The 23,524-nt window shown below is 29.1% G+C and overlaps 1 protein-coding gene across 1 annotated transcript; it reads left to right on the forward strand.

Moving 5' to 3' along the window:
* Positions 1–83: 83 nt before the first annotated feature.
* Positions 84–18,923, forward strand: LOC142322156 (uncharacterized). The gene is made up of 6 exons (XM_075360903.1): positions 84–526; positions 635–831; positions 2,571–2,709; positions 3,928–4,053; positions 11,476–13,280; positions 16,052–18,923. Exons 3-6 carry the CDS (start codon positions 2,707–2,709, stop codon positions 18,609–18,611), a joined length of 4,494 nt encoding a protein of 1,497 aa, XP_075217018.1. The 5' UTR covers positions 84–526; positions 635–831; positions 2,571–2,706; the 3' UTR covers positions 18,612–18,923.
* Positions 18,924–23,524: the final 4,601 nt, after the last annotated feature.

Genomic DNA, 23,524 nt, shown 5'->3' on the forward strand with positions numbered 1-23,524 from the left:
CGTAACCTAATTTACACCCTTTAAATGCTTAAAATCAATCCGTATAACATAATAACCAAATATGAAATTTATCACGGTAATTAAATGCTCCGTAAATTGTTACTACTAATAAATGTTTTGATATTTAAAAATTAATAAAGGAGAGCAAGTTTGCAAACTACGAAGCTTTCGTTCAAGTGATCCGTGCGAGTTGGCTAACCTGATTCAAACTTTGCTTGTATGTGTGTTATGGAATACGCTAATGCATATATCAATTTCTATTTTATGTGATTGGTCATTGTTTTAAGACTGCTAACCACTGTTAAAATTATTTTTAAACTTATGTTTTATTATTTTTATGTTATCCATGGCCTTATTGTAAGGGTTTAACATTTTATATGTTTTATGTTTATAAATCATGAAAATACCAACATTACAAACATAAAAGTTTTTATTGCTTGTTACTTAGTTGATTAATTAATTTTTGTATGCATATCTCAGTTATTTTAGAATTTAACAAAAATATTACCATATTATTTTAACTGTGGTAAGTATTTTGTTGTTTTCTTCAGAATTTATGTATTGGTATTATTTTAATGTGGTGGATATTTTTATTAGAATTTTGTAAAAATAATACCAGTTTACTTGTTGAAAGGTATCTGAATTGAATTAGTAATGTTTACCTGCTGAGGTGCTCCAGTTCATTGCAGTTGAGTACACCAGAGATCACCTTAACAGATAAGCTGTTGACAATTTTAATATTATATGATGGACTACTGTGTTTGAAGCCACACTTTTTAAGTTAGCCTTCTTTAGCTTTGGTGTTATACTTTTTGTGGTATCCAAATGCTGGTAAGTAGTTCTTATGTTATTTGATATACTGAGACTATTATATTAAAGATTATATAGTAACATAATATAAATTTTAAATTGATTTATCATGTATGAAACATTGAACTATTAACGAAGTCAAATATTCTCTTATGGCTTATTGGCATCAAATTCTACCTTGAGTAGAATTTAGTTTATAAATTGGACTATCTGAAACTACTCATGATGCATTTGGTATTTTTAAAAAAAAATACCTCTAGTCTTCCTGGCAACTGTTACAGTCAAGCTGTACAACAGTCAGTAATTGTGGTATGTATTATGATGCTCCCATTGATCTTGATTAATGTTTATTTTAATAACCTTAAAAAAATTGTTTTGCGTTAAGATTGTGGTTGGTATGGTTGCCTTATTGGCTGTTTGAACTATTTTTATTCTTTAAATTGATATTTGTCTTTACAAAATTCCAAAAATCTTTTATACCATGTTTTTTAATTTATTTTATTCACTTTGTGCCCTAAACTTAAGGAATAATTTTTTTCATCTTCTCTGAGCTGATATGAAATAAACCTTTTTTTTACTTATTACAGTTTAGTGTTGGTTAGTTACCGATTGACTGCTTATGACAATAATGATTATAATATACATTTTTGGGGCTGTTACAGTTATTCTAAAGTATTCATTCATAAGATACTTTAAAATAGTTTTGTATGTTTTTGGAATATAGCTTATTTTATGCTTTAACGTACTTTAATTACTATTTATGCTGTTCATGTAACCTAAATAAAAGACTCAATTCAGTTGTCACCTACACTTATCTTTGCCACAATAACACAAAGTAAAGTAAAACTCTGTCAGTTGTTTTTTAATGAATAAAATATTGGTAGTTGCTTAAAATTGTTTAGTTATCACTTAAACTGAAAATAGTTACCATCGAGTTAAGTTGAGGTTATGATCTTTAGGTTAGTAACTACAGAGTTAATTGCTCTTGCGACTTAAGTTTTAATGCCAGTTACCATTATGATTAATAATGTTGCACAGATTTTGAGCAGAACTGATGCCCAGTTCCTTCTGCAACACTTGTGAAGTTTTGTATCTGCCTGATAACATATTAGTATAGGGTAATATAATACTAAAATGAATTCACATTAAAAAATACAGAAAGTTGACCATATTTTTTTTTTTTTGTTGTTATAAAATGCCTCTTCCATCATGAATAACCGGAATAATGAAATCTTAAGCATATGTAATTAATTTTTGAGTACTTAATTTGTTCAAAGCTTTTAATTTATTTAACTGCATAAGATAGAAACAACTGCATATGAAGAAAATAAAAATTTATTCTTTTGATTAACATGCTATGTTTAGTTGTAATATGAAACAAAATGTCACCTAACCTAGAACTTTACCATATTTCATATTGAGATGAATAAATTTGTAATTAGACATTTTTAGATAGTAAATCTAATTAGTTCTTTCTAACATGTTTTGTAATTGTGCATGGTTTTTACATATTCTAAAAGTTATTATTACAACATATTTTTGTAATAATAACTTTTAGAATATGTAAAGATAACAATATTTTAATTTTTTTTTTTATCTAACCTTTACTTACAAATTTTATTTTAGACACAAAATCAATACTGGTTTCTTTATTGAAAATAATGTTAAACATTACTCATTTGAACCTTGGTTTGAAAATATGAACTTAAGTTTGAAAGCCTATACATTTTTTATTCTGTATTACCTCTTATTATTTTCAGGAGCAGTAATCAATTTATAGATTCAGACATCAGTTAATATTTATAAAAAAATGTATCGACTACCGATTGAAGAATTTTTTAAGATATTTCATTCCAGTGATGCCAACTACGAGATATTTTCGCATGAATTCCACAAATGGTAAACAGTATTTTTTTTTAAATCTACATAAAGCTACACCTGATATTAAATATTTTAGTTTTACCTCATTGATTTGCATGCAATAATTGATTTGTGTAGCACTGGTTTTTTTCTTTTTTTTTATTGTGCAAAACATATGATTGCAATTTAAACCTGTTAGTTATATGACTGTTCAACATTTTTCTGTTAACAGTTTTTAATATATTTAAGGTATTTAAAATTAGTTCGTATGCATATGTTATTACTATTATTTTTTAATATCATTATTGTAAGTAGTTTTTTGTATAATTGATTCTATCTGTCTCGTAAATTGAGACTGCTCTATTACTTCTTTAATCTACTTGAATAACTTTGTAGTATTTTTTTTTTTTATTAACATTAATACACAATTTATTATAGAATTTTATTTGGTTAAAAGTAATTTTTTTTTATTAACAAACAAATTTACAATCAGAACTATTATTACATAATTTTTTGTAGATTATAAATTAATATTTTTGTTTATCCTTCAGTAAAATTACTTCCTGTAAGATTAATCTGCATTACAATTAATTATAATTTTCATTGACTTATTTTAAAAGATGGTTAGTTAATTAAAATAACGTCTTTATGGGATATTGATTTATTTAATTACTCTTTAAAGCTGTGATGATGTGAATTTAAAACTAAAAATTAATACATAATTATTTACATAAGTAATGATCTGATCTTTACTTGTAAAAATCACTATAGTAATCTTTACGAGTAAACCCAGACTTATTAATGTTCAATCCTTGATTAATCTTTTTTTACAAAATTATTACTTTTTTCAGGATTTTTAATGAAAAAATTAAAAAATTAAATACAGTATTAAATTATGCACATGAAACCCTTAAATTGCAGTCTATAAAACTTAAAATTTTCTGAAATTCTTAAGTTCCATCTTCAATTCAAGAAAGTATTTATTTCTTTGGATTTTGTTATTCATTAATTTGGCTTTGGAGTACTATGAAGCAATCATTCATTAGTAGCAAATAGTTGAAGGTTGAAGGATAGTCTTTTGTACCTTATCATTTATTATAAGAAAGTCAATTTAAATAAAACTGTTGAAAGGTCTAGATTTCTTAGTTTATGTAAATTGATAAAAGTAGGCTTATTTATGTAAAAAAAAATTAATTTATTTTAATAACTGTTTAATTTTACTTGATTTCATATGTTTTATGTAAAAATAAAAAAAAGGTGTTGAAAAACTTGCATAAAAGTAATATGGCTGAATCTGCTATTGAAGTGGCAGTAAATCCACCAACTTCAAACATCCTCACTGAAGAAATGATTGATGCTGCTATGAGTCAGCGATTAAGTATGGTAAGTTTCATGAAATGAAAGTAACATTTTGCTGATTTTTATATTCTATTTTTTTTATGTACTCTGACCACTTATAGAGTACTCACGTCAATGAATTACAGAAATACATATTTTGTTTGTCTTATCAGAGAACTAACATCATTGGTGCTTTTATAAGTTTATTGTAATTAATTTACAGTATGGACATTGATTTAATTCTGGAACTGTTTTTATCTTGTGGTTATGAATAAAGAAGTTTTCTGCTTCTTAATTAGACTGAGTGAATCTTGATCACATATTCTGTCAGGTAAAAATTAATTTTCAAGAGTATATTTTTCATATCACGAAAAATTATTGCTCTTAAACATTCTATAATATTATTTTGATGTATCAAGTTGTAGACATATCTGCAGTTCAGGAAATAGAAATTACCAAAAAAAAGGATACAACTTAATATTTCTGTGCATAGTTTTTCTGAACTATGTTGGTTCCTTCTTAAACTACATTTTAACAAGTGAACATGCTTTGTGTGAGTTTTACTACATTTTATTCTTATTAGGAAGTTTTATTGTATGTAGTATTCTTGAAACATTTAAAAATCTATTCAATATACAAATTACATAACCTCCACTTTTTGCTACTTTTCTTACTCGGATTGTCGAGCTGCAGCCTGCAATTTAATCTTTGGAATGAAGTAAGCAGAACAGTATGCATCGGTTATTAGATCAGATCAGGGGAATGAAATCCATAAATTAATGTATGAACATTTTGTATAATATATACCATACTTGCATGTTCATGAAAAATAATATCACAAGATTTCCACTGCAATCAAAGAGAAAAAAAATGTATTCAAAACTTCCAAAATGATATTTACTTGATGAATATTTTTGTAGTTTTAAGATTTTTAAAATTGTTTATAAAAATTTGGTTATGAAATTGACTATTTTCTGTAAGCAATCAGAATTTTTTATTTAATATAAAATAATATTTTTTAATATGAAAAACTAATGATTTTATTCTAAAAAGTTTATTCTTGGTTATGTAAAAAATATTCCAGTATCAGATGCTACTCATGAATAAAAAGCTTCATTTTTCAAGATATCCATGTGAACAAAAAAAATTGGAAAATTATGGTCAGATTTAGTAATAGAAACAATTACTCTATCTGTATAAAACTTTACTATTTGTTTTTTTTTTTTAACGCATTTGAATATTTTGTCTAAAATTCAGTTTGTTTCATTTAATGTCTCTTTAGCGTATAGTAAAATGATTAAATAAGAAAATCAGAATACTGTATGTAAATAAAATCAAGATCCAATACAAAGATTATATCAAAAGAAAAAAAACTGTAAAATACAAATGTAAAAATAAAAATCAAATGCAGATGAGAAAAGATTTTATACATGTGTGTAGAATTTATTTTCTGCATTGTTTGAAATGATATTTTAGTTTGAACAGTCTTGAAATATTTTTATTTGTAATTCAGAAGTTGTCTTACCATAACCACCCATCACTTCAAAATAAGCATAACCACCTGCAATTTGTAGAGCTTTTCTCGAGTAATTCAGAGAGAAGATTTATTTATAAAACTCTGAGGAACTGTTCATAATTCAAACTGAAACTACTAGGGCTAGTGTTTGGGGTAAATACATTTGCTTATCTGACTGATTTTCAGTCCAGAACTTCAAAGTTTTATGTATGTTTTTTTGTTTTATCACTTATTTGAGTTTCCCCTCATCAGTATACTTTACCCTGTTATGCACAATTATTTTTTCCTTTTTGTACAGATGTATTCCATGTTCTTCCACTTTCTTTTTAATGTTTTAGTGGTGAGGATTTTTAAAATACTTTACATAAAAAGTAAATATCAAAAAGTACTGTATATATATTCAACATCAACAGCTTGTCAACTCTAGATCAAGGAAGAAGTACCAGAACACTGGACAGTCCTCATCCAACTCAAAAAATGGGAACAAAATAGACCCTAATAATTACAGGGGAATCTCATTCCTAGACACAACCTACAAAATTCTTTCAAGAATCATTCTCAAAAGGATCAGTTTACAACTCAAGAAAGAACTAAGAGAATACCAGGGAGGTTTTAGACCCTGATGGAGCTGTCTACACCAAATCAAGAGTGTCAAGCTAATAATGAAGTGCAACAGGAAAAGAAGCAGAGACATGATAACATTTCTAGGCTTCAAGAAAGCTTATGACTGCATCCACAGACAATCCCTACTAAAAATTCTAAGGCACCTTGGACGATATACCAAATTAATACATGATAAACCTGACCCTCACAAACACTAACTTGAAGGTAAAATTCACAGACAAGCTCTCTGAACCATTTGAGATCAAAACAGGACTGCCCCAAGGTGATGGGCTCTCACCGCATTTTTCAGCTGTGCTTTAGAGATGATAATGAGGGAATAAAAATGGTAAAGGGCTCAAAAATCCCCCCCCCAAAAAAAAAGGAGGCTGAAAAATTACATCGCAGTTTCAGAAGCCACATTTGCAAAAGAAACACTCCTCCACCTGAATGAACAATCAAAGACAGACTCCAGAAAATCTAAAGAAGAATTGGAAGAATCTGCATCAATATAAAGTACCAGAAAGATGGGAAGTGGTGGATTGTGCCCAGCAATGTCTTCTAATAAAGTTTAGAACCTGTCACTGATACCCCATGCATAAGAGAAGACCTAGTTTTCTTCAGACATAACACAAAGACAGGATGCAGATGGATCAGAGAAATAAGAGAGGATCTGAAAGAAATTGGCCTTACACCAGAAGGCACCACAGATAAGACAAAATTAAACAAGAAAATCAAGAACAAAAGCACTCGCTTCACATTCACAAGAAAAAACTCACCAACACAAACATTTTCAACACTAGAAAGAGGTACAAAGATCGGAACATATGAAAAAGTTCTGGGAGGACCGCCAGGCCCAAACAGTCCCATCAAAGAGACTTGGATAATGGACTAACTACTATACAGTCATAAAAGATAATAATAATGATTATATCAACCATCAACTGGGACATAATGTTAATTTCAGAAGTTTTATTTTGTAGGATGTGATTCTTGCAAATAGATAAACAAATTTGTCATGGTTTTATGAAAACACAATGAAAACTGACTAATTTTCCTCGAAAATCTTCTTTACCACCAATTCATCCGACACTTTTTCTGATTATGATTCTTAAACTGGGTGTTAGCAATTACAAAATTATACTTCGTGCAAAACTCAGTCAGTTCCTCTTTCATTCCTTTTGCCCAGCCCATATTCATCCACAATATTTTGTTCCTTACCTTTACCAATGCTTGCATTCCAATCTCCGACTATTATTAAATTTCATCCCCTTTTATGTGTTTAATTGCTTCGTCAATTTCTTTGTATACACACTCTACCTCATCATCATCATGGGCACTTGTAGGCATATAGATGTTAACAATAGTTGTCGGCTTAGGTTTTGATTTAGTCCTTATTACAATGATTTTGTCACTATACATTTTGAAATGCTCCACTCTCTTCCCTAACTTTTTGTTCATTATGAAACCTACTCCTGCCTGTCCTTTATTTGAAGCTGTGTTAATTATTTTAAAATCACCCAACCAAAAGTCGTATTCCTCTTCCCACCGAACCTCACTAATTCCTATTACATTTACATTTAATCTATCCATTTCCGTCTTTAAATTTTCTAAGCTACCAACCTTTTTTAGACTCCTAACATTCCATGCTCCGACTCGTAGAATGCTATTTTTTAATTTTCTGGTGACCCCTTCCTTAGTAGTCCCCACCCAGAGATCCGAATAGAGGACTAATTTACCTCTGGAATATTGTACCAAGGAAGGCACCTCCATTTTTGTTATATAAAAATGCAAAGAGTTACATTTTCTTGAAAAAAAGCAGTAGTTTTCCATTGCGTTCAGCTGCACAGTACTCAGATGATTGAGTAATGTTGATATGGCCCTTTAAGTCCTTCTGACCTATGCCCTTAACAACTGCTGAAAGAGCTGCTACCCTCTTTCAGAAATCATTACTTAGTCTGGCTCTCAACAGATACCTCTCCGATATGATTGCACCTTCAGTCCTGCTATTCTGCATCACTGAACACTCAAGCACCCTCACCATCGACAAGGTCTCATGGTTCATAGAGGGAGGATATGATTCATTAGAGGGTAAAGAAAGAATTGAAAATGAACCACCTACTTGGCAAAAAACCTCTTGTAATTGAAGACAAACAGACTTTTAGTTGAAACACATATTTGAGAAAATCAGAAAATTGCTATTTGGGAAATTTCTGTACAACTTGAAATTAATGATTGTAGGTCAAAATAATGGTAAAAAATGATTTCTATTTATTAAATTAAATGCTAGACAAAAATGAATGCAAAAAAAGAAAAATTGTTTTTTTTAAAACTTCTGCAACAGTAAACTGCAGGTTCTATTAAGAAGAATAATAATAAAACTTTTTTAAATAAACAAAATACACCAAAAATTAATTAAATAACATTTTTTAAAACATTGACTTCTTGGTCATCTGTCTGGTTAAGACTGATAATAATTCTGTTCACTCTTGCATTATAAATTAAGAAATTTACCATAACCCTCAACTTGAAATTATTTTAAGTAATAAATTACTAATAATTGAGAAAATTAACTGCTTCAAAATTTACTGTTATAAAATATTGCCAGTCAGAAGAAAAGTAATATAATATGATAGTAACATAATAAAATCACTTTCACCTATTCCATCATGACTGTAACCATCAAACCTAATAACATCTTATCTATGAAATCAACTAAAGATAATTAATAATCTATTATATTTATTTAATAACAAAAAATGTAAAAATAAAGTAATTAACTTATATCACAAGTAGCACAAAACAAAAACGTAAGTAAAAAGGCTTATTTTCTACACATGTATTCCCTTCCCCCAAGGTCAATGTAATGGGCCCTCCAGTTTTACATTTTCTCTCGCACACTTGCTCCCATTCTACACAATTCAAATAGTCACATACACATCTGCACTTCAGTAGAATCATACGTATTCTAAAACCTGCTGTACTAACATTTACATATTCATTCATTTATTAACTTTCATTTGTATCTCCATGCCATATACAGATATTCAATCAAATTCTCTCAATTACCACTATGTTTGAAACTATGATTAACTACAGCTCAGAAAGAACCTTAATCCCAAATTTGCCCTAATGTACCTCCCAAAAACAGAAAATCTACCAATAAAATCGGTAAGGTTCTCTTCTCTTAAAATTTCATACTATGCATAACAGTTGTTCAACTTTCTTTTTTCAATAAAATAATAATGATACTTTACCTTAATTAATTAAACTGAAACCAATATTTCAATAACCATGAAAATTATATTTGAAAAAAAGAATAAAAAAATGTTTGTAGTATAAAATTTTACAGTAAAAGTGAGAACAATATTATAACTAATATAACACAGAAACCATTCCATGGAAAACTACAGCCAGTCTGCCGGTATTTTCTTTTATCTGTCAGGGCTAACACATCTAATTGAGGGTTAAGAACTGATATATTTAATAAGGTTTAAAACACCATTTACTGCACTTAGTATTTAATCTCAAATTTAAGATATTAAGGAAAGAAAATATTCAAATTCAAGAACCTGAATCTGATTAGAGAAAAAAACAGTAGTAACTCAAATCATAAGTAAAATTTCATTCAAATAAATATATATTGGATCAGTAAATAGCAAATAAATATAAATACCAATAAATAAATATATCTATCTATATGTACAAATTGGTTTAATGATACATTAAACATGATTTAATTAGTTTAATGACATTCATTTAATCATATGCTATTCACAATTTTTTTTATTATTTGCGGATGATATGAAATTGGTTTTAAGCCTATTAAAAATCTGACTGGTATTCAATTGTTTCAAATTCACTTGGAACTCAAAACAATAATGGTCTGACTTTTAAATGGTGTTTCTCGTGACTTAAAAAAAATGTTTTCATATTCAGTTTGGAATGTTTGCAAATGTTGATTATAATTATTTATTAAATGATACTGCTATAAAAAAGGTGTCTTCAATTAAAGACTTAGGTGTATATTTCGATAGTAAGTTATTGTAAGAGATTCTCTGTAAATTTTATAAATATTAACTCGCTGACAGAACTTTATATTATATTTTTATGTATCTGACAATAACTTATAACTCTGTTGTCTGACAACCGTTCATTGATGTGCAATTAAAATTATTAGAAACACTACGTAGAATCTTTCTTAGATATGTTGCCTATAAAACCAGTGATCCTATCAATGCACTTCCAATCATAACTTTTCTCATATCTTGAAAATACCAAATATTGCATAATCTCTGTCAAGGATAGATTTATTATTTGCTTAAAAATATTTGAATTTGAATAGTTGACTGTCCTAATCTATTTCACATACCAACTTTTTTTTTTTTTTAGCCTCTGGTAATTACCTTTCAGATAATACTTCAGAAGATGATATGTATGGATGTAAATGAAATGTAGTCTTGTACAGTCTCAGTTCGACCATTCCTGAGATGTGTGGTTAATTCAAACCCAACCACCAAAGAACACCGATATCCACGATCTAGTATTCAAATCTGTGTAAAAATAACTGATTTTACTAAGACTTGAATGCTGGAAATCTCCATACCAACTAGATTGCTTGGACATAGCTTTCAACATTTATGTTCAATCAATTCTCATGGATCACTTATTTCTTGACTATCTTTGCTATCTAATGAACACCCAAGTTGGCAAGACATTTATAATACTAGAAAGTAACATTTATAATACTAGATTAATAACTTATCAAGAGCTATATTACTTATAAGTAACTTATAAACTTATAGCTATTTTAACTTGTTATTTACTTATGTTTTTTATATAATTTTATATTCATGCTTATTTGAATTAAATAAATAAATAAACACTTTATTTGTTCAGAAAAATATATTTATATTTAGGTTTAAAAATATATTCAAATTATGGTACTAATAAAAAATAGTTCAATTATCTGCCATATATATATAATGGAGTAGTATAATTCATTCTATATAGTGAGTAAGTTGGTAAACATACTTTTCTATTTATTAAATATATTTTTAAACTCGATTTCTATATGAACATTCATATATGTTCTCTTGAAGCAGAGCTGTCTGCAAAAGCACTAAACGTAGAAGGAAAGAAAAAAAGATTAAGTAAATGAAGATTAAGTTAATGTTTGTAAATATTTTTTTTTTTGCTGCTACAATGCAGTTTTCAAAATGTTTTATTAGCATTCTATTTATTGATTATTTATGCTCATAGTTTTAATTTATACTGATGTTTTATTTTAATGAATTGATTTTGACTATCAGTTTTATGTATGCTTATAATTTTGTATATTCATATTTCAGGAAGTGGATTTAATTCATCATGGTGGAATAGATAACGATCATAATTACTGTGGTGGTGATGATGAATCTAGTGGTAGTGATTTTCAAGTTGAGACAGTAAGTGATGATGATGATTATAATAGCAGTGAAACTATAATTCCAAATGTTGCAATTAAGAAATGCGATATTGAACTTATAAAGAATAATGAGGTGGAAGAAGAGGAGAAGAAAATTAGTGAAAATAGTATAAATTCTAATTGTGAAACTGTTACAAAAAGTACACATGAATTGAATAAGCCTGAAGGCAATTATACAACAAAAATCAACATTAATTTATTGTCTGCTGTTAGTGATAATTCAGTTAATTCAGTTAATAATGATACCAATGCGATCGGTTCAAACAGTTCAGATCATGTAGCATCTGATATTAATATAAATAATTGTGTAAGTCATATTAAACAGAGCCTATCTATAAAACCCCTATCAAATTTATTAAAAGATGATCTGATTGTAAAAGAAAATAGTGTTAGAATTTTTAAATGTATTCAAGGTAGAATTGAACTATCAGGTTTAGAAGAAAGTGATGATAAAACAAAGCCAGTTACATCTAAAACTTCAGTTAACAATAATTTAAGTAACATTTCTATCGATCCAGAATTTTCTCACAAAGATTCAGAAAATAATGTAAATAGTGTTAGTCTGGTTGAAGAAATATCAAATGAAATTTCTAGTAATAAAAATATTGAATCGATTGATACTAGTTTTAATAAGCAGGATTCTTCTGTAAATGAAAGTAAAACTTGCAGCAGTTACACTGTGCCAGACTGTCCTAGTACAAGCACAAGTATGAGTGGTGAGGTTTTAAATTCTCCTCAACTGGGTGTGACAGTTGAGTCAAAAAATAAAGAAATTTCTAGTTTATTAATGAAAAGTCATGAAGGTAAGATAATGAATCTTAAAGCAAATAATGAAAATGATAAAGAATGTTTGGAAATACCACTTTTAAAAAGTACAGCCAGTAAGGATGGTCTGGATCCAGTTAATAAATCTTGTAATGACAATACAGTAATCGGTGAAACTAATGAAAGTGATAGTGAAAGTGCAGATGCTAGTTCAGATAAAAATATTGATAAAACTGTGACGTTACCACTATTATCATTGACTAAAGTAGGAAGTATTAACGATGAAAGTGGTACTGTTAACAATGATCCTTCGACTAAACTACTTACTGTCAAACCTGGAACAAAACCATTCATACAAAGAAGACAGATTTTACCAAAAATTAATTTCAGATATCATACAAAAGACAAATTAATTGTATCTGACAGGTTACCAAAAAATCATAACACAGTCACAATAACAAAGAAAAATAATGATAACTTGTATATATTACCGGATGGATCGAATGCGCAGTCTGTTATAATTATGTCTCCTGATTTGAAAACACAAACAAAAAATACTCTCGTTCGGTTAAAGTCTCCGCCACCAAATAATTCTCAAGTTAAATATGTTCTAAATAAGCTGAATGCTAATACCGGGGAAATTCGATCGGTAACAAGAACTATTACTACTCCACAAATTACTGTGATAAAAGATAAAAATGGTAATACTACCACACCACAAATTCATGTGATGAAGGACAAAAATTGTAATGGTAAAACTTGGGAAAAACTTGAACGATCTACTTTAAATATGGAATCAAAACAACCAAAGCATATTGAAATGAATTTGACTCTGTTAAAATCCCAGCTGCTGGAAAGAGAAGTTCCAGTTTATAAACCTGTAGACTGCAATGAATACTATTCATGCTTGGATTGTAATGACAGGTAATTTTTAGATATAGATTGTTAGTTTATATTTGGTAATATTAATCACTGATATTCTGTTGTAGTTTGTAGACTGCAATTCCCCACTGATTATCTTGTTCTTATTGTGACCACTTTATTTCTACTTATTGTATTCCCTCTTCATTGATAACTAATACTAAATGTTTAGTTTTTTCTGCATAGAGAAAATGTTATAACATTGTGTGTGCCCATCTTTTCTATCCATCCATTCAGACAATAACTCCATGAAACTCACAAAAAGGTCATTAATCGACATCAGATAAAGGTCATATTTCAAGAAGGTATATTTGTAGAAGGCATGCATATTCATCCCATTCTAGTAAAAACGTGTACAAAACATTATCTCAATTGAATTAAAATTTTAGCCATATTTGAATTGAATTTACTAGCGAAAGTAATATTTATGTGGCTGCAAAATATATTCTTTTTTATTGCTGTTAATTGAGAATACTTTTGCATTGCATTGCATTACTCTGTGGCCAACATGATTGTGGAATTGAATGCTTGATAATGTCAACATTTGATACCATTTTTACCTAATTTTTTGTAGTAAAAGTTTCTTATTGAATAATTTTATCTCTTATTTGATTAATTTACACTTAAAAGATACTTGAACTACACTTGTTCCTGATAAAGTGGAGGATTTGAGGTATTGTATTAGATTGTGAACTGTATTTCACCTCTAAAACACAATTGAATTTTAAGAAAAGGTTTGTAAAAGATAGAATTCTCATTTTCATTTAATATTTTAGGATTATAATTAACATTTTAGAACAAAAAAATTGATATAACTAAATAGAAAAAATCATTTATACAGACAAGTGTAACTGACTTGTTTGTGTGTTATTCATATTTAAACAAGATCCTTTGTTGTGTAGAAAGCATGAATCAATTACATCATTTGGATTTACCATGCTGAGATTATCTTAGAAATAAAAAAAAAATTAATCCTTTATAAGTATACCTGTTTATTACAATTTTATTTGTTATTCAGATTGTAAAAACCTAGTAAATGGTTATTTTGTCAGTAATGCTGCTTTCGCTGATAATAATCATTGTAAAAAAGCAGAAAATTACAAATAAAGCTTAGTAGAAAACCATATTCAAATTGAATGAATAATTTTGTATTTTGTTTTTAATTTGAATGAAATTGTTAACCTGCATTGGAAAAGAAATGAACATGAGAAAAAAACCATTTTTAAACTTTAAATTTTGATTCAGAATTAAGCAATTCTCCTAGCTCTGATTGGGTTTTGGCCATTCCTGCTCATTTGCTACTTAAATTCGTGCTGCGATTAAACTCAAATCTGTGAAAGATTATTAAAAAATTAGATGAATATTTGTTAGCCTGAGTTTTATATTTTATTTCAGTAAATCAAAGCTTGATTCTAATTAAATTCTTGTAAACTTGTTTATGTTATATCTGATTTTCATTTTATTTATTTATTTTTTTAATTAGGACAGCATGTAAGAAAATTTCTTTTGCATTAATCACTTTAATTTTATGAAATGAAATGTATGTATTATAAAATAATATGGTCTCAATATTAAATCAGGCCCTGGGAAAATTTATAATTTTATTGTCATCAGACATTCGTCGTCATATGGGTTGATTATTTCCTTTTCTCTATGTTCCCTTTCCTTTTCTCTATGTTCTCTTTCCTTTTTCCTTTATTATTTCTTCCTTGGATGAAATTAAGAAATTGTCAAAACTTTGATTTGGATAAAAAATTACTTTACCTATTTAGTTCAGTCCCCTTCAAAGTAGGCTCCTTCTGTTGTAATGAACTTATCAATATGAAATTCCTACTTCATCTTCAAGCTGTCTAATGATATTTTCAGGTGGAAGGTCTGCCAGAGCATTCATCATTTTCAACAGATGTTCAATCATCTGGAAACAGCAGTACCACACCTTAATTTATGTAATACCTATAGCTTGATCACTAAAAGCTGTTTGAATCTTCCTTATTGTCTCTATTTGCATGTGATCAAATCTCTGACAAAATTTAATACAAATTCTCAGTACAACCCATTCAGTAATTTTGAATGGCAGTGGAAATAACAAGCACTACTTGCACATTTTACTTTAATGGCTCTTAAGCAGCAACAGATTACAATGGCACCAAAACTGTGATTCATATGTACCCAGTATGAGTCAAGGTCACATTTCAGAATGATTCCCTACCGTGTTAGTACTACTGGTTATTGCAATAAAAAATAAGGTTAGATACTTGATCACAACTCTTATTGCAGTTTACATTATTTGCATTTTTATACTTTAGCCTTTATATTTTAACTAATTCCTTTTACACTTTCCTGGCTTGAATCCATTCTTTCTTGAATTTTTCTTATTGTTAGGCGCAAATCTCTGTTGACCATACACCTCTCAACAGAGAGGTTAATCATTGAACATGCACTGTAATTGTCCCACTGTAGGCTGAGCCCCTATTGTCAGTAAAGGTTTTTTAGATCTTCAGTTAAAAACTAAAATTTGATTTTTCTGTCAATGGTATATCCATGATTTTTGTATAAAGCATCTTCTTTCATTGTCCTTAGAACATGGTTTGGAAGCATAATTCAAAACAGCAAAACTTCAATAATACTTCAAATAAGTCGAATCAGATAAGTCAGAGTTTTTTAAAAATAAATATGATCTTGTTGACAGTTGTAGTAATTTAATAAACAAAAATTTTTGTTGCAAACAAAAGTACAGGATTTTATTATTTATAAAAAAAAATCTTATGTTTCAGATTCGTTCTTGAATCAAGTTTACGGCATCACAGATTTAGGAAGAGTGTACTTATTAAGTATTGGTGTCGAACTTGTAGTTGTTGTTTGAATATGTACAACAGATGTATGTTTTTGGCACACATCAGGTCACATAATCAGTTAATAAAAAATTTAGATATGTCATGTTTAACTATTGAACCTCTTCCAAAATCATTAATAAAATTTGGTTTGGACGATGAAGATATTGACAAATCAACACCATCATCAACTTCAGCAGTTATAAAGGCACCGCTTCAAATTTCAGTCAGTCAGCCAACTGTTTGTAATATATCTAATGATATTCGTCCATCACCAGTTACATCACTTAAATCAGTTCCTAGTAATAATATAAATTTAAATAATGTTGATGTAGGAGAAGGAAAACAGTACAGTAACATAAGTAAAGTAGTTCAGACTACACCAAAATTAGTTCCATCAAATATTCATAATCTCAGAGACAGCTTAGATAAAGGAACTGAACCTGCAAACGATGATGATGTACAAACTGATGTTGAAATAAACTGTAAAGAAACTGGCACTGCAGATAAAGTGAATCATCAAACTATTTCCACTGAAGATGATGATGTTGAAATTACAGTTACTGAATGCATACAGGATGTTTCAGAAAGTAATGAAATTATTTCTAGTGACATTGTGGATCAAAGTAATGATTCAGTCGAAGATACTCAGTTGAAGACTGATAAACAGTTGGATCAAAAATGTAAATCAAAACCAAAAGGAAAACGCAAATGTCCTGAATGTGATATGATTATTACTGCTAGGTATAGCCTAAGGAAACACCTTCAGAACCTGAACAAACCTGGTGATGAAAGTTTGAAATGTAATGTCTGTAGACTAATTTTACCTACTAAGTGTGCTTTAAGAATGCATCTTCGAATACATATGAAATTAAAGCCATTTCGTTGTCCTGAGTGTGCAATAGAATTTCATATTTATGACAGATTTTTGATGCATTTAAAGTATACTTGTTGTCACTTAACTAAATGTGTTAGGTTTGTTTGTACTTTATGTGGAAACATGCAATTAAGTTTGGCTGCTCTAGAACAGCATTTATTATTTCGTCATGTAAGATCAATTTTCAAATGTGGTTCTTGTCCAGTTGCTTTTGTAAATGCAAAAGCTGTTGAAAAACACAAAGAGAAAGCTCATCCTGGAATTATTGTACAAACAAATTCTTATCAACAATGTAGATTATGTCCAGAGAAATTAATTCCTAAAAAGAAATTTTTAGCGCATATGAAAATGCATGTAAATGATGAAAAGTTATGTATATATGCATATCAGTGTCCTACATGTAAGTTTACATTTTTTCAAAGAACTGAATTGATTTATCACCGAATGAAATGTGATACAAGAGATGGTATCATTAAATCTGTTATCAGTAGCCCACCAGCTTCTCCAACAAATGAAGTTAATGCAGATGATGTCCTTGGAGATGATAATGTTGATAAAAATGATGAAGATGAAAAAGAAATGATCTTACCTAATAAAAAAAGAAAGTTACCTCATGATGATGAAATAGAAATAATTGAAGATGAAACTGATCCTTTAAGTTTAGAAGGCTTTCAAGGTGAAGAACCCTCAAGAGAGCCACGAGTTGAATCTTGTATAGTATGTAAAAAGGAAAAAGTTGTTATTTTACCTGGAAAAAATCAGTCACTTTGTTGTAAAAAGTGTGTAAGACCTTGTGGCGCGCCAAAACAATCTGATTATTGCAAGACAGACAATAGAAGTAAATTGCAAGCAGCTAAAATGAAAGGATATAAATGTAAAATATGTAAAACTACTAATTTTATGGATTTAAAAGCAACTTATGAACATTTTAAAACTTATCATAAAGACCTGGAAGGTCAATCAATTAATGAGTGGTTAATTATAGATAATAGATTACAAAATAATAAAAGATCAAGTACAATCACTACTGCAGAAACAATAAAAGAAAAATATAATAAGAAAAAGAAAATTTCTTTAAATAGTCAGCCAGTTATCATAAAAAAAGAAATTGATAATGATGAACCAAAAGAACAACAATTAACATCTGAAAAGAAAAAACCAAAACGATGTGTAAAGCTTAAAAGTAAAGTTTCAGAAGTTAAATCTTTTGAAAGTGGCCAGTTAATTGTTACAGATGAGACTGAAAAAACCCAATTCAGCTGTTCTAAGTGTGATTTTGTTGCTACTGAAAAAGAAGAATTGCGTAATCATGTTGTTTGTCATAGAACTGATCCAAATGCTCTACAGTGCCTTGAATGTGGTGAATGTTTTGTTGTGTTACCATCCCTTGAAAAACACTTGATAATTAATCACAGAATATCAGATGTAGATAGTTATATTGCCAATAATAAACAGTCTGTCGATGGCATACCAGAATTTACAGAAGTACAATCTGATGAAATCGTGAAAGAATCAAAGTCTGATAATACTTGTAGAGTGTGCCATGAAGTTTTTGAATCAAAAACTGCTTTGGACAAACATTTTCGTTCCCATGGAATGGCTTTTTTGTTTAAAAATATGTTTTAGTAATATTGAAGTGTTTCCTTTTCTATTCAATTTAAGATTGTTTTTAAAGTTAGTGTTATTCATTCATAATAAGAATCTGTTGCTTTTTTTATTTTTATGTGATATATTGGATTCTGTTTCCCTAGCTTCAACATGAACTTATAAATAGAAGTATAAATAATAATTTTAGAATATTATTATTAGATTATCAACATTTAATATTTAATTTAATTTGATAATGCAGTATAATTTTGTAAATTGTTACTGTAGTTAAAATTTTATGCAATGAACATGTGTACAGAAATATAAGTTTATTTTTACTCTGTTAATTTGGTACACTGCAAAGAACTGTATTATGTTAAAATAAAAGATAATTTTCTCAAATTTTAGTTACTATCTTTTAACTATTTCAACTTCTCTAGAATTGGGTATGTGTTTTAAACATATTTATAACAAGGAAAAATCTATATACTATTGGGTAAAGAGTGCAGATTTTAAAGTAGTTTTTAATCTTTATCATTTAGTATGAGTGTTTATTCACCTTTCGAACTGGTGTGGAACTTTCCGTTCTGAAAGTTACACAACGTTGCTGCTTGTATCACTTTTAAGAGTAATGACAGCATTACTGAAGCTGCAGTTCATCTTTTAACAGTACACATTGACGTAATTAAAATTTTCATTTTTCCTTCTAAGTTAAAGTTTTGTATTTTTGGTGTCACCAAAAATAAGCTTAATATGTCAGTAGCCATTTCCCAGTTTATGAAAAAGATATAAATTTTTTGTATGGAACTGTGCGCTTCACAGTTCCAGCAGCATGGTGTTTGGCTGTTGTGCATGTTGTGCTAACTGCACGGGGCTGTAGGGAGATAGCACTGTCACTCCTGCAGTGCCGACCCTGACATGCTGGGGGAAGGTAGTGTTTTTTTTTTACTCTGTGTATGTATGTAACGTTCCTTGTTCATTCTCTTTTCTAGTTTAGTTGGTGGAAGGAATACAGAAGTGATTTAGTTGTTTTTTTCAGTAGTGATCAGAAGATGGCAGAAAGCAAGGGCTCTTTGATTGCCAGATCTATTCAAAAACACGTGAAGGGCAAAAGAGAATGTAATTAGTAAAATCTAATTATGTATTTGTTTCTGTTATTATTAATCTAATAATACTAGATTATCTAATAATACTAAAAAATACCTGTATTGACATTTTTTATTTATTTGGTTAAGTTGAATATGGTTTTTAAGCACAATGTACTTAAAAACTGTGTACCATATTCTTAAATGTGATAAAGTGTAAAATTAATTATCCTGCATCTAGCTATTCTATTTAATTCATTTTTTTTTTTGGTTCTTTTATTTAAAAGAAAACTTTAACCATAGCCCTGAAAAGACCCAGAAAAAAATTTTCAACAGCAGCACTCACACTAATTTTAGCTCCAAGCCACCACTGAAACTGAGTGAAAATTATGTATACTGAAAGCAATATTATGTGAAAATTATGTATACTGAAAGCAATATTATTTAATTATTGAGAAAAATTTGCATTTTTTATGTTAACATTTTAATAGGTTTTATTTAAGAACAGAGGGGAAACCTAAAATAAACATGATTAGATGATGGGGTGGATATTTGTCATATCAAATTTCTTATTAGTACCTTGTCAACTAGAATACAGATCACTTTTTGTGTGATCCTACAGATATCGTACACTCTTTAAATCAGGGGATCTTAGAAGCCAAAAAATTTCAAATCATTTTTGTAACTACTACATGATTAGACCGATATTTTTTTGTGTGTAATTTTGCGTAATATTGTTGTAAGCATTTTACTAACAGAAATTTCTGCTGTTGGTTTTTCAAATTTCAAGACAAGTTTGCCAGTCAAGTCTTGTAACATGTGATGGCAATCCACAACAGATGCTTTTGAAACTGGCTAGGATTATATGTCCTAACAAAGAAAATTTTTCTTATTCCAAATCCATTCAAATAAATTAGTTTCATTCGATATCCACTGGTTGCAGATGAAATCTTCATCCAGCTGTAATATATCCTCTGAAATCCAAGGTTTTCTACCAGTTCTATTTGTTCCACCTAAGTTTGCTTCTGCTGATTTAAGAATTTCCTTTTTAACATTACCCCATTTTTCTTCTACATTTTCTACTCTGACCTCTTTTGGTTTCCCCCTCAAAAATCTTTACCTCCTTTTCCTCAAGATCTCTAAATTCCACAGATTCATCTGACACCTTCTCTTCAGGATTTTAAACCCCAATCTACATTTCTTTATCACTAAATTATCTGTGCTGCTCCAGGGTAAGCTTTGCAATCGACGAGTTGATTTCTTAACCTTTGCTTAACCATGATATATTATATCTGATACCTTACAGTATCAACTGGCTTTTTCCATGCGTATATTCTTCTATTATAATTTTTAAAGTGGGTGTTGGCAATTACTCACGCAAAACTCGGTCGGTCCCCTCTTTCATTCCTTTTGCCCAGACCACATTCACCCACAGTATTTCCTTCCTTGCCTTTACCAATGCTTGTATTCCAATCTCCAACTATTATTAAATTTCATCCCTTTTTATGTATTTAATTGCTTTGTCAATTTCTTGTATAAACACCACCTCACCATCATCATGGGCACTTGTAAGCATATAGACATTAACAATCATTGTCAGCTTAGGTATTTTGAAACTCTACTCTCTTCCCTATCTTCATGTTCATTACGAAACCTACTCCTGCCTGCCCTTTATTTGAAGCTGTGTTAATTACTCTAAAATCACCTGACCAAAAGTCATTTTCCTCTTCCCACCAAACCTCACTGATTCCTAATACATCTATGTTTAATCTATTCATTTCCCCTCTTTAAATTTTCTAACCTACCAACCGTTTTTAGACTTCAAACATTCCACGCTCAGAGTCATGTAATGTTTTTTTTTTAATTTTCTGGTAACCCATTCTTAATAGCTCCACCTGGAGATCTGAACAGGGGACTAGTTTACCTCCAGAAAAGTTTAACAAGGAAGGCGCCTCTTATCTTTTTTATATGAAAATGCAGAGTTACATTTTCTTGGATGTGCAGCTGAAAGCAATTTTCATTTGAGTGATGTTGTTATGGCGTTCAAGTCCTCTTGACCTACGCCGTAACAACTACTGTAAGAGCTGCTGCCCTCTTTCAGGAATCGTTCCTTAGTCTGGCTCTCAACAGATACCTCTCCAATATGGTTGTACCTTCGGTCCAGCTATTCTGTATCACTGAGCATTCATGCCCCTCACAATCGGCAAGGTCTCATGATTCGTAGAAGGAGATCAAAGCTTATCAATAAATTTGGGGGAAGAATTTTATTAAAATAGATAAATTTATTTATAAAAACAGGCAGGAACCATGAAAAGCTAAATTAATGAACAACGTAATGTAAAGAGCACAATTAACAAAGGGAATTATTTTGCAAGAGCTTCATATAATAACTTCTATTAAATTATTCCCTAATGAAACAAAATACAGAACTTTTGATTTTTTTCACACTCTAAATATGTACATTTTTATTTCTTTACATTAAAAAAAAAATTGTATCTCATCATACTTTTTAAATTTGGTACGTCTCTTACTATACTGTGGATAGCTATGCAGTTTTTAGAAATACTGAAAATGTTATTTTAATTAATAATATGCTCACCTAATTTTTATTAAGAAATCCTCTAAATTAAATCTTAACTTTAACAAGATAAACAGTAATCACCTAATCTTTTCTTAATGGAGAATATAAATAAATCGCTAAGTTTTGGAAATTCAAATAATAGTAGTCAACATATTGACTACTGTGCTAATTAAATTCAAAAAAACTTGAAGACCAAAAACAGTAACAAGAAAAACTGATACAAATGGTCAACTTTCGCAAGATTCTGCATCATCAGTTGGTAGTGGGTATATAATTTTATAATTATATCAATAAATAACAAAAACAAAAAAGAAATAAAAACTGAAAAATGAATGATGTAAATTTAAAATGTATCAAAATTACGTTCGTAACCATTGTTGCCAACTGCTACTATGTCTTTAATTTAAACATAATCTTCAAATATGATATGTTGAAAAAAGGTTAGATACTTCTTTGTTATTTCCTTTGTTTTAATTTTGTTGGATTTGTTTATGGCTTGTTTTTTTGTGTTGTTCTGAGATTGGGATTTATTTTATTATAATTGCTGGTATGATCTGTTGTTTAGTTTGACTGTGCTAAGGTATCATAGTAATTAGTCTTTTAATTGCAGTCTGGAAAGGATGGTTTTACGAGAAATATACTTTATTATTTTCACAATGTAACACTTGTTCAGCAACTATATCCATAACTAAATTGTTGTGAACTGCCATAACCATGAAATAAACCATAGTAGATGTAAGCTGATATATTTATGAAAAATTACTAAAGTATGTAATAGTAAAGCAGTAACAAAATTACCTTGTTATAATACATAAATGAATTCCTAAGTTTTAAACATACTTTTATAGAGAATAAATTGATCTTTTTACTACATTTCATCCACAGCTGGTGTAGGGAAATTACTTATGGCTGAACAGTTTCTTGCAATGTGAATTTTTTATGTTAGTTTGAATATTAATCAGAATACTAGAGAGAAATGGCACGGATATATAAATGTACAAAATAAAAATTCTTACTTATTTATTCTGTTACTCTTTGGTATGAAGGTAATGGTACATATGAACATTAACTTTCTAATTACAGCATTATAACTTTGCAATTTAACAAAAAAAAAGAAAAAAGGTAATAGATATGGGCTGGTGATATCTACTAGTGAAATCAACCAGCTCAAATCCTGTGGACTCAAAACTGGATAACACTGGTAAAAAGCAAAGTTAATGAAGCATTTTTTTAATATTTCAGAAAGATCACAAAAGTATACTCAGGTCAAATAAATCAAGTAAACT

The sequence above is a fragment of the Lycorma delicatula genome, chromosome 3 (genome assembly GCF_047948215.1).
Source record: "Lycorma delicatula isolate Av1 chromosome 3, ASM4794821v1, whole genome shotgun sequence".
NCBI classification, from domain to species: Eukaryota; Metazoa; Arthropoda; class Insecta; order Hemiptera; family Fulgoridae; genus Lycorma; species Lycorma delicatula.